Source organism: Heterocephalus glaber, unplaced genomic scaffold (genome assembly GCF_053883595.1).
Source record: "Heterocephalus glaber isolate CG9 unplaced genomic scaffold, H.glaber_assembly_v1.0 deba00000818, whole genome shotgun sequence".
NCBI lineage: Eukaryota > Metazoa > Chordata > Mammalia > Rodentia > Bathyergidae > Heterocephalus > Heterocephalus glaber.
In genome coordinates, this window is record NW_028258164.1 from 13817381 (window position 1) to 13830388 (window position 13008).

The following is a 13008-nucleotide window of genomic DNA, read 5'->3' on the forward strand; positions in this document are numbered from 1 at the left end:
TTGGCTTCTTTTTAATGTTAGTCTTTTCAGCAAACAAACTGTCCTGGGTCAAAATTTTACAAGCCCCAATTTTAGTGAAACTCAAAACATTTACAATCACTTAGCTGTGCTGTTTGCTCTTGATTCTCAATGAAGAACTGGCTAAAAGCCCACAGCTATACCCATGCCACAACCTGAAAGTGAGTTGCCTTGAACTTTCCTCCATTGGATTAATTATTCCACCACTTCTAATCTTAGTTTCCCACAAAGTCTCAGGGCATGAGCAAAATGTTGAAAAATTTTCTGCCAGCACATAATACTCATGGTCTCAAGTCCAACTGCCAATGAAGTCCTTGTTCCCAACTGAAATATCTTAAGCCTGGTCTTTACCATTTTCCTTTTTATCAGTATTCTGAACTTTTGAGCTCTGACCAGAATCTCCATCAAGCTCTGGTTACAGCATTTTAGGACTTCTCTAGCCAGCAACTCTAAACCTTTCCAAACTCCTCCCATGAACCAGTTTCAAAGGCTTTTAACCCACATGGTCAAGTGTATTCATTCATAGCACCAGCTCCATTCCTGATACCAAAATCTGTCTTAGCCACTTTTCTACCTGCAGGGACAAAATACTCAATATTTGTAACTTAAAGGGGAGGTTCATTTTGAATAAATATTTTAGAAGTTTCATTCTATATATGGCAGGGCCAAACATAGAAAGCCCTTGATAGAAGGGTCTAGGGGAGGAAAGCTGTTCATGTCACAGCAGCCAGGAAGCAGAGAGGAAAGGGAGGAGCCAGGGAGGAATATATACCCTTCCAGGTCATACCCCCAAGTGATCCATCTCTACCCAGGGCCCAGCTCATAACAGCAAATCAGCTGTAGCACCCCTATAGTTCAGTCACCTTCCAAGAGCCTTTCTCTGAGTGCATGCGGCCCTTGGGGGACATTCTTCATAGAAACCATAGCAGTCAGAATGTGATTGTCAGACACATTTACCAAGTGCAACCAAAAATGTATCTTCCCTTAAATGTCGCTAATTTGTAATCCTTAGGTTTAGAAAAATACAGAGTAATAAGTACATGTGGAAGGCACTTAACTTTAACTTTCAAAATGTAATTTAATGTTTTATATATATATATATGATAAAACAGCTAGGAATAGGAGATAAGAGCTGCAGAAATAATGCTATAAATGATAATAAGAACTTTATACCTTATAGTGAAAACAAGTAATGAGGTTTGGTTTGTAGCTTTTTCTGTGTGGTGGGGTTTTTTTGGTACCAGAGATCAAACTCGGGACTTTGTGCTTGCGAGGCAGGCGCTGGAACCACTGAGCTAAATCCCCGGCCCAATTTGTAACTTTTTAATGTTCAAGTACCTTTGACTAAGATTCTCTATGAATTTTAGAAAGACAGAAACTTGGGCCTCAAAGATCAAGTTCTACTGTAAAGAAATATCTTTATAAAATAAGACTGAAATTCTCCAAATAACCAAAAGCTGTGAGACTGAGTTTGTAATAATTTTGCTCTGAAGAATTCAGGTCTTTTCACGAATTCATAACATAAAAATAACCATAATACTTTTCTGTCTATTTTTTAGATTGCTGAGTCTTTCAAAATCTCACGATAATATGTTGGCATTTGACTCTTCCTAGGTTTTCAGACAACTGTGGTGATAGGAGTCTAACTTAATTTGGGGTTGAGCCTAGCTGCAACTTGGAATTTGGTGGTTTTATAAAGGCAATCAAGACAAAAGTAAACCATCAAAATACTCCCAAACTGGAGAATTTCTTCCCCACCTTACTTTTAGAAAGGCTTCCAAAGTACTCAACTCTCAAATGTCAATCATCCATCCAGTATGTATGAGCGCCTTACACATCAATAAAGAAAGTTTTAAATTGTCAATTATTCTTTTTTTGCCTTTTGATAACCTGGGAATACTTTCTCAGGCACCTGGAGGCATCACTTTGAAACACAAATCAAGAATTAGGGAGCTCTGGTTATCCCAGATACCAGAAGTAGGAGTCTAACTTAATTTGGATAAGAGCTTAACTTTTACACTCCAAGTTGCAAAACTTTCTCTTGCCATAAGGACATCAGGTTTATTTTCCTCTGGGCAAAGGCAATTAGCTAACACAGATTGTCACAAGGTGAATTTAAGATAAATTTCCATTTGACCCAGCTATTCCTCTTCTAGGTATCTTCCTAAAAGAGTCAAAGACATCACATTACAGTGATACATGAAATGCTCATGTTTACAGCAGCACAATTCGTAATAACTAAATCTTGGAAGTGGCCTATATGGCCATCAACAGATGAATGGATAAAGAAAATGTGTTCTTTACACACAATGGAATACAACTCTGCCATAAAGAAAGATACACTTGAGTCATTTGTAGGAAAATGGATGTACCTTGAGACTATAATGTTAGGGGGAAATAAATTAGACAAAGAAGCCTAAGTATCTCACGGTTTCTCTTACATGGGAAGCCCAACTAATAAATAAAGAGCAAAATAAGATAGATTATAGGAAGTATGGAGAGAGATTTTTCTCAGATGGGAAGGGGACCAAGAGATAGGGCATGGAGAAAGGGAAGGGAAGGGGATGAAAAGGAATTAAGAGGTGTTCTATGCACACACCAGCTCAACACAAGGAACATAAACACGTACCGCAAACACGGACTAATACAAATAAAATTAAAAATGTAAGACGAACTGGGTGTGATAATAAGTCCTCTTACGGCCAACTAGCTATAGCTTAAGAACACACTTGCAGTGGTTGTACCAGCCTGGCTATGTCACTAGATGACTTCCCACTCTGTCTCTGCAATTTCTTTGCAGGCCGCCTATGATGTGTCTCACATTCTGGTTCAATGCTTATTCAACAGTAAAACTTTTCTTTTTCTCCTACTTGGAGGGATTTTCTGGGTTGGCAGGAAACTGATTTGTTTTCCCCATCAAATCTCAGACAACAGTCAGGATGGGCGGCTAAGCCCATCCTGCCTCCAAATGCCAACAGAAAGGACGGCAGAGATCTCTGGATTCAAACTCCACCTAAATCCTCATTAACTTTTCAGTTTCTCTTTGGCAGGTAATTCTTTTGTGTTCCCTGCTCAAGTCTTGAAGCTGTAATCGCTTAGAAAAGCGAGGCGCTCTCCTTCGCGCCCAATCCCACCCCCCAAATAGAGCCACAGACCCCACCGCGTCGCGCAGCCTCTAGCTCCAAACGCACTCGCTGGCGGGCCGCAGCGGAAAGGGGAGGATCGCGGCCGCCGGAAGCGCTGGCTGCACCAGAGGCGGTGGGGCCGCCGAAGGTGAGGCTTGTTGAGTTCGCCGGGTTGCCGCCGCCCCCTGCGGGCGCCAGGCGGGGTCGGGCCGCCTCACCACGCGGCTTCTCCCTTTAGTGCGGCTGATCCCCAGCCTCAGCGGCTCAGCGCGCCAGACCTGGACCGAGCCCGCCCGACACGCCCCGGTAAGGACGGTTCGCAGCCGCGCCGCGTGGGTCAGGAGGAGAACCGTGGTGTAGACGCTGTTGCTCAGATCCAGCTCAGGTCGAGGGTCAGTGAAACAGGGCGACGGGGGACACGCGGGTGGCCAAGCTGCTGAGTGACTGCTCAAATTTAAACATTTATTAGAGCAAAAGACAGGTTGCCGTTAGTCCCCCTGAAAATCTGCTTCCTTGCTTCGAACACACTTATCCCATGGTTCTCGCCACTTTCGGAAGCAGTTCTGGAAGTGCTCTTTCCTGAATGTCTTTATGAGGTATAATCAAAAATATAGGGAATGCTGCTGCCAAGTGCCATCTAATGGAGAAGCAGGCTGGTAAAAACATCACAGTGTGTCCTTATCCACCTTATCCACCACATCTGGCTCTGTGGGACTTCTGGCTCTTCCCCAGAGTCAACATAACCATGCAAGGGAAACCCTTTGAATCCATTCAGGACACTGAGGCAACCACGACAGCACAACTAGAGACACTCAGGAAAGAGCACTTCCAGGACTGTGGTAGAAAGTGACAAGAGCAATGGTACAAGTGTGTTTGGGACAAGAGGGAGTATTTGATTAATGGCAATGTGTCTTGTACTGTAATAGATTTTTTAATTTAAGCATTCGCTGTATTTTTCCATCACACCTCATACAGTAGGAGGTGGGGGATCACAGCCATAAAATCCATTGCCTTCATTGGAGGGCTTGGTGGTTCACATGCTCGGGCTTTCCCTCTGTGGAAAGTTCCAGGGCTCCTGTGGGACTGTTACTTAGACCAGTGAGTCTTCACTGGTCTGTCAGGGATAAAGGTGGTCTAACCTTTCATTCCAGCTGAGAAAAGTGGAGCTCCAGAGGGCCTGGGCTTTCCTCAGCTCCCCGGTGTTGTGGGGACATCTCTTCAAGGCCACCCTCCTGCATTCTCACAGCCCACCCCAGAGGCTGGCCCCTCTTCCCAGGGGCACAGGACAGGACTTTAGGGCTCCACAGGGCAATGAGTAATGTCAGCTTTCCCACCGCCATGAGCCTGGAGTGATACACGAGACCCTCCAGAGAACTGTATCTTATGATCCTGACCTTCTGAAAACCACACATTCTCCCTCAAATACCTGTCACCTTTACTAGCACACGCTGTTCAAGATGCTTCTCTTGTACACCAGCCTCCTGTTCAGGGCAAGTGTGAGAAACCCCTTTGTCAGCTAAACTTTTGAGGGATTGGGATGGAATTACAATGACTACCTGCAAACTGGAGATCCCAGTTCCCATAATCCAGGGACTTGGGGAGGGCAGTCAGGAGGAGGAGATACTTGCGAAAAAGAAAGACAAGAGATGTTTTTATCCTTCCTACAATAGCACAGGGGAGCCTGTTTCCTTATTATTTGATAAATAAAGTTATCATCATGAGAAAATCAGGCTTATACAATTTTCAAATCAGAATGTACATTTTAAAAAAAATTTAGTATATATTTGTGATACAGAATAGATAGAGTCATTGTGGGGAATTTGTACATATACCTGTCACATCTTGACCCTTTTTACTTCCCTTCCTCTCCTCCCTTCCCTTCTCCCCCATCCCCAAATCCCTTCCCATCTCCACAAAGTCTACTTCCCTGGTTCCTGTCATCTATCTTTTATTTTACTCTTTAAATTATACTTTGGAATGGAGGGAAGGGAGGAGAAAGGAACCTAAAAAGAATGAAGATGTATTATGTGCATGTACCAACTCCCCATGATGATTGTAATCATTATGTACTGCAAAGATGGTCTAGTAAAAATTTAAAAATTTGAAACAAATTATTTGCACTTTAGATCTCTCATGTAAGAGAACCATGCCATATTTAACCTTCTGCCTCAGAACGTACATTATGCTCATTTGCTTCAACCTCCTTCCTAAGGTAGACACTGCTGCTACTCATCTTGCTGGCCCTCTGTCTGTCAGTGTCCCCGTGACCTCTGGTCCCATGTGGGGGACATGAGTAGAGTTGTTCCTTTGGAGAAGGAATCTGCCTCCATCCTCAATCTCCCTGCTTGTGTCTGCTCTGCCGTCACATGCCTTGAGGTCCATGATGTGCTCCCCAGTCTTTGCCTAAGTTTTATTCAGTCCCTTTCATGCCTTGTCTGGGACTGACTTTAGCCTGTCCTTCAGGAGCCTTCCAGACTCACCTCTGGACGCTTTGTTAACATCTACCAAAGAATCTCTTTCTCGTGGGACCTTGCAGCCTGATCCGCTCAGGAGTTGGTTCAGGAACTATTTTTGCCGCACTTTGACTAATGTGTAACTGAGTTTGGTTGCCTTTTGTGACAGCCACGTGGCACATTTGGGTCACGCTGAGAACCAAGCCAAGTAAAAACATGAGATTGTTTCAAATAATTCCTTCCCCCTGCAATTTTATCTTTGATAATCTTATGTATTTTAATTTGTTAACTGGAAAACGCACACTCAAGGTCCTGCAGTACCATTCTCTGTGCTGGTTTTAGAGCAGCAGGCTTCCACCATCAGTGGCAGTGGGTGCCCTGACTATTGGCCAGCAGCTTTGTGTGTTGGTGTTCCAGGAGACTCACTGACTTCTTTAGAATCGTCATTCCCCCTCCCAACTGAGAATTGAAGGAGAATTTACATCAAGAGAAGTTGTTTTAGGGGTTCAACTTATAGCAAATGTGTGACGACTTTGGGCAGGTCATTTGAGGCTGTTTCCTAAGATTTTAATAGAAATTTTAATACCAGTCTTACACCACAGGGAGCTTAGAACCATGAAAACAATGGACATGAAAGAAGTGTGGAAATCATAAGTGAATGCACAGAGGATCATTATGATGATACATTTATCATCACCATCCTCTCCACTGTCAGCATCATTTTTACCACGTGAATGTATTGATTCCAGTCTCAGAAAATGTCATCTAAAGTGGAAAAAGTCTCATAGACGTTGGGCAGATTCAGCAAAGCCCAGACAGTGATAGTGATGAGGGGGATACTGATAAGGAGATGTGTGGGTGAAAGAAAGGGAAAGTACGGAGGAAAGGAGGAGAGAGGAGGAGAAGGAAGAGGGGGAGGAAGCTGTCGTCATATTCTGATAATGTGAAAATAGACAGTTTTCCCTTAAGAGCACCAAGAAAATTCACCAAATGAATAGAAAAATGTCCAAAAGATAAATAACAGAAGCAACCTAAATAGCAAATAAGCTATGAAAACTTAAAAAATTCAGTGGTAGTTGGTCAATTACAAGTTTAAACCAATTAAGACTTCCTTATTTATGTCCTTAAAGATGGCAGAAATTGACTGTAATGACACCCAAGTGCTTGTGAAGATTTGGAGAATTCTCATGTTATTGTCATATTATGGCACGCATGCATCGGTGGGCTCTTTGTATCATTGAAAGCTCTAAAAGGTTCACCACCAATCAAATAGGTGTTAACACAGCTCACTTGGTGTCATACCTGGCTGTATTCGGCCAGGTAGAAAATGTATATTCCAGATAAACTATTGCTTGTGTGTGCTTGGTGTTATCTTGCAGCATTGTTTGTAGTAGCAAGCAAATATTCCAGAACAGCCTAAATGTTTGGTAATAAAGAATTGGAAAAACTTTTACTTAAATAATGCCATTTTGTAAAAGTTTAAAGTACAAAAAGAGCACTACACACTACTACACACTACTTACAGACACATAGTTTGTAGAAGTGTAAATATGCAAGACTGGATATATAAAAACCTCAGAGAGCTCACTATAGAGCTCTTGCCTAGCAGGTGTGCAATCCTGGATTTTTGATCCCCAGGACTGAAACAAAACAAAACCAAAAACCCCTGAGAATATTAGTTGCCTCTAAAAGGCAAGAAGGAAGAGACTGAGACTGGAGATTAGAAAAAAAGAGAAAGAAATTTGAATTACATCTGTAATGTTTTAATTTTTCAGTCAAACGGAATAGCCATAGTAAAATGCCAAAATCCTTAAATGTGTTCATTTCAGATGGTGGGGTTTTAAAAAATTATTCTGTGTATTTCTGCACTTAAAAAGTGTGCTTCATGGGCTGGGGATTTAGCCCAGTGGTTTCGCCGCCTGCTGCGCAAGTGCAAGGACCCGAGTTCAATCCCTAGTACCAAAAAGAAAAAGAAAAAGTGTGCTTCATAACCACAGCATCTTTAAAACTAAATAAAGAGTGCTCATTTCAGTGGCACATATACTAAAAACTGAATAAAGAAAACACAGACAGGAGTTTATGTTCAGGACAGTCGCACGACACACGCTCACCCTGACTGAGACCTGTTCGCCTTTTTCTAACACCACAAACAATAATACAACACAGTGCCACATTTGAATGAAACATTTCTGCCAGTGCTTCTGTCAGGTTCCAGTTAAATCCCCTGAGATACAAAAATGGTAATGATTGGGAGACCAGGACCTCAGATCCAACCTGGAAAAGTGTTTGGTTCAAAACTGAGTGGGGGGGAAAAAAAAACTGAGTGGGAAACGAGTTTGTCTTAAATTTGGCTTGAATGTTGATTCTTTCTCTTCAGTCCTCCAACACCATCTCTCCACCAACTACTAGGGAAGGAAGGTGACCATGCTCAGCTCCCTTCCACCTACATTTCATGCATTTCAGTGTGGGGGCGGGAATAATCAACGATCTGTTTCAAAACATGTCCTGCTTTGCTGCAAGCTGAAAGCCAAAATAACGGATTTCCCAGCACCACCTCCTTTGTGCAGAATCATTCACAGATTCTGAGAGTGAGATCCGGGTTAGAGATTAGCAAAGGAAATGGCTAGTCTAAGGATAACCATTCTAGATATCTATCTGATTCCAGCTCCCATATGGGCACTGCCTTTTATTCCTTTCCTGTGTTTGTTCCAGAAGAGAATGGAGGGGTTGCAGAAGAGCGTATATGGAGCCATGGCTGCAGGTAAGAAAGCCTCTATCTCAGTTCTAAAGAGCACCAGCCTCGGGGAGAGTCTTTGTCCTCTACCTACCTGTGCCCCACATCAAACACAGGAACAGAAATCCAGTTATTTTAGACTGAAGCAGGAAAAGGCAACCCTATCTCCCCAAGTCTCTTGTGCCTGACCCCCGCCCACCCCTCCTGGTGTGACACTCTCCCTGTACACAGGATGGAGGAATGTGGAAAGAAGCCCCAGTCAGAGGCACAGGGTGTGGAACTGAATTCTGAACAGGGCTTCTCCTCTTTTCTGGTCTCTCAAAGCTGAGAAAAGAAAAAGTTACCCATAGAGACATCCTACAAATACTTAAGGAAAGAGCCAACACAGAGTAGAAGAAATAAAGTAATAGATTTTTAGGAGCCTAGAATGCACTTAGAATTTGTGTGGTTTCCTAAGAGATCTAGAAAACCCCAGGTTCTCCCCTATTCAGTGTTGAAGATTTTAGCCCTTGGCTTGGTGTTTTCCTCTCTGACTCTACTTTTGTTATATTTCCTGTGCTTCTTTCTGACACACAGATGATCTTTCTCACACACATCCTTCTGGTCTTAGCCTCGCCCCTTCTTCAGCCATCACCCGGACTTTGTCCCCACATTAACTAAGACCTTCCCTTGTCTCAACGTGAAGCACTACTCACCCCCGAGATCAAAGGCCCAGGCCCTTGAGCTGGCCCTTGCTGGGGGTCACCACAGTCTGCCCTGTGTGTTGGGATGCAGTGTCTACAGAGCGCCGGGAACTTGTGGGTGAAGGAGGAGGTGTGATCATACTTTCTCATTCCCTTGTCTCGCACCCTGCTTCCTTCCCATCTCACCTTTATTTAGCAACAGTCTTGGTGGAGCTGCCTTAAGTACCATCAAGGAAAGACACAGTGACCACTTTTCTTACATAAAGAAAACATATTGGCTATGGTGCAGATGAGGTACACAGAGTATCTCTTTAGGGTGGCAGTTCTGACCCCTTGGCTACAGGTCCCAGACATGGGCTCCTCAGGGCGAGCTCCAGGAGCCACCTGAAGCCCTATGCAGACATTGGGATGCACTGAAATATGCTTATTTTCCTGGGAAGGAAATGCACAGCTTTCACAAGATAACCATGGAAATCTGTGACCTGGAAGTTGCTCACTCACTTAGTAAGGCACGAAAACTTCTTTTTTCCTAGGTGGACTGGAAGATAACAGGTTTGCAGTGCATCCGCCATTGAGGATCATCCTGGTGGGAAAAACGGGCAGTGGGAAGAGTGCCACAGGCAACAGCATCCTCTGCCGGCCAGCCTTCCAGTCCAGGCTGCGGGCCCGGTCAGTGACCAGCTCGTGCCAGGGGGAGATGGGCACGTGGAATGGGAGGAGCATCCTGGTGGTCGATACGCCCCCCATCTTCGAGTCAAGGGCCTGGACTCAAGAGACCTACAAGGACATCGGGGACTGTTACTGGCTGTCAGCCCCAGGGCCCCACGTGCTGCTCCTGGTGACCCAGCTCGGGCGCTTCACCGCCCAGGACACCATGGCGGTGAGGAGGGTGAAGGAGGTCTTCGGGGCAGAGACCATGAGGCACATGGTCATCTTGTTCACTCACAAGGAGGACCTGGGGGACAAGTCCCTGGACAGCTATGTGGCGAGCACGGACAACCGCAGCCTGCAGGCTCTGGTGCAGGAGTGCGGGAGGCGGTACTGCGCCTTCAACAATCGGGCAGCCTGCCAGGAGCAGCTCGGGCAGCTGGCTGAGCTCAGGGCCGTGCTGGACGGGTTGCAGTGTGAGCTGAAAGGCTGCTTCCTCAGCAATGACCTGTTCCTTTGGGCCCATGTGCTGCGGCAGGGTGGGGATGCTGCTGGCCAGGAAGACCACAGGCGCTACCTGGCCCAGGTGAGGCAGCAGGTGCAGAAGCAGAGGCGGGAGCTGAACGAGGCAGAGAACAACTGCGTGTGTAGGGCGCTCCTCAGAGCCCAAGACTGGATGGTGTCCCATGTTGTAATATCTGCCTGTCTTATTATATGTGGTTTGATTTTTCTTGCACTTTTAATTAACTTTAGTTTTCTTCAGGGAAACTGAGCACTTCCTGGTGATTTCTACAATCAGATGTTTTTCCAGGTTCTCCATCTCGGTCTGTGTATGTGCGGTGCTGTACATTTTACACAGTTTCACTTTGTTTTGCTTTCTTGCATGAGTCATTTTATGTATTTTCCTGGAAGTGCTTTTAGGTAAATAACTCAAAGGAAAATTTTTCTGTTCTTGTTTGGTACCAAAAGAAAAAAATTATGATAAAGAAAATGTAATATCTATACACAATGGAGTACTACTGTGCTCTAAAGATGGATAAACTTGAGTCATTTGTAGGAAAATGGATGCACCTTGAGACCATAATGTTACATGAAACAAATCATTTTCTTAAATGAGAAACCCAAAGTATAAACAAATCAAAGACCAAACTAAAAGATAGATGCAGTGGTACCTTGGTTCACAAACACTTTTGTTTGCAAAAAATTTGGTGTGCAAACAGAAGCTTTGGGCAAAATTTTGTTTTTGTTTACAAACTCTGCTTTGGGTGATGTCATTCCCACACAAATACAAATGTGGCCGTCTTTTCCAAAACCATGGTACAAAGTAAGTTTGTGAGCTGAGGTAGCGCTGTAATAGGAAGTAGGGAGGGAGGTAGATCTTTTGCAGATGAGAAGGATACCAAGAGATGGCGGTAGGGGGTGGGGAAAGGGGAGAGGGATGTACAAAGAATGAAGCTGCTGGGGATTTAGCTCAGTGGTTCCGCTGCCTGCTTCGCAACCACAAGGACCTGAGTTCAATCCCCGGCACCAAAAAAAAAAGAAGAAGAATGAAGCTGTGCTATGTGCCCATGCCAGCTCCCCGCAAGGAATGTAAGTGTTGCGCACTGCAAACATGGACTGCTATAGATAAACAGTGAGAGTAAAGAGTAAACCAACTGGATACTGACCTCGTGAAGTCTCTGGGGGCTTGCAGGAAGGAAGGCATGTGAACTGTGAGGCTAGGGGACTGTGTACCTCTGAACCCCTACTTTCTATAGGTGTGATGTTGGGAAGAGAAACATGCTCTCTGCAAAGCTGGTAGCGGAAGTTCTCACTTTATTCATAATTTATTCATTAGCCAGAGCTCGTTGTGGCCTGTAAATGATGATACCCCTCACTTCTCAGTTCCCTCCAGAGGAAGATAGGGTGGCGTGATGAGCAAGCCAGAGACTCGAGGGTGAGGAAGGGGATGGGGAGGAGGGCCCTGGACACGAGGGAGAGCTGAACAAAGTGTAGAGCAGCAGGCTGGGCCTTGCCACGGGGAAAGCAGGCTCAGCACCCGGGAAATATGGAGCAAGAAGTCCTAAAGCAGGGGTGAAAAGGGCCACAAGGCAGGCAGGGATCCTGGGCTCAGTGGGCTACTTGGCAGACATCATGGCTACTACTCAACTACATGTGTAGGCAAAAGTCACCGTGAACAAGAAAGAGGCTGTGTCCCATGAAACTTAAAGACCCAGTCCAAAAATGGGCATCTGAAATGAGCAGACATTTCTCAGACAAAGAAGTAGAAATAGCAAATAAATACATGAAAAAATGTTCAACATCACTGGTCATTCAAGAGATGCAAATGAAAACAATGCTGAGATTCCACCTCACTCCAGAAAGAATGGCTGCTATCATGAAATCAACCAATAACAAATACTGGCGGGGCTGTGGGGAAAGAGGAACCCTGCTCCACTGCTGGTGGGAGTGTAGACTGGTGCAATCACTGTGGAAATCAGTATGGAGACACCTCAAAGAACTAGGACTGGAAGTCCCATTTGACCCTGCTATTCCACTGCTGGGGATCTTCCCCAAAGAATTCAAAGAATCATACCACAGTGATAAATGTGCGCTCATGTTCATAGCAGCACAGTTTGTGATAGCTCAAACTTGGAAACAGCCCAAATGCCCATTAACTGGAGACTGGATAAAGAAAATGTGGGGTTTTTAAATAAAATGGAGTACTACTCAGCCATCAAAAACGAGAAATTAGAGACATTTATAGCTAAATGGATGCACATTGAGGCGATACTCTTAAGTGAAATAAATAGGACTCACATGTGTAAATACCGAATAGTTTCTCTGGTGTGAGAAACTGAAAGTGTAAATAAGGACTAAATGTATAATAGGTAATATGAAATAGGAAGAAAAGGGGCAAAGGGGAAGGAAGTGGGAGGGCTAGGGGAAAGGATAGAAGGGAAGGGAATAATATGAGAAAATGGAAAAATAGGAACAAAATCTTTGTAAATAGGGAGGACTGGAGCAGTTGAAGGGAGGGCTGGGCAAGGATGAAAAATAAGAACCAAGAGAGGCTATGGAAAGGTGCAAATTTCCAATGATGAATGCCATTATATTGTATACCTAAAATGTACCAATGATTAGAATGAATAATCGATAATGTAAAATAGGAAGAAAAGGTCCAAATGGGTAGGGGTAGTGGGAGGGGCAGGGGAAAGGAAAGAAGGGAAAGGAAAAATGATGAGAAATGGAAAAAATGGAAATAAAGTCTTTGTAAATAGGGAAGGGTGGAGGGTGTGAGGGGAGGGCTAGGAATGGGGAAAAAATAAGAACCAAGATGCATTATGTAAAGGTACAATTCCTAATGA

At 44.3% G+C, this 13008-nt stretch overlaps 1 protein-coding gene across 2 annotated transcripts; it reads left to right on the top strand.

The window, feature by feature from the left end:
- The first annotated feature begins 3269 nt into the window (after positions 1-3269).
- Positions 3270-12621, top strand: LOC101723775 (GTPase IMAP family member 5). Of its 2 annotated transcripts, none has more exons than XM_021240848.2 (3): positions 3270-3449; positions 8309-8357; positions 9547-12621. In XM_021240848.2, exons 2-3 carry the CDS (start codon positions 8315-8317, stop codon positions 10431-10433), a joined length of 930 nt encoding a protein of 309 aa, XP_021096507.2. In that variant the 5' UTR covers positions 3270-3449; positions 8309-8314; the 3' UTR covers positions 10434-12621. The 2 variants fall into 2 exon arrangements, with proteins under 2 accessions (XP_021096507.2, XP_087063922.1); XM_087207796.1 differs by having other exon boundaries at positions 3294-3449; positions 8312-8357; positions 9547-11105.
- Positions 12622-13008: the final 387 nt, after the last annotated feature.

What these genes read in the sequence shown, in the direction of transcription:
- LOC101723775 (XM_021240848.2), top strand. Translation starts at nt 8,315, where the DNA reads ATGGAGGGGTTGCAGAAGAGCGTATATGGAGCCATGGCTGCAG. An exon ending in ATATGGAGCCATGGCTGCAG is followed by an intron (nt 8,358 to 9,546) that starts GTAAGAAAGCCT and finishes CTTTTTTCCTAG; the next exon opens with GTGGACTGGAAGATAACAGG.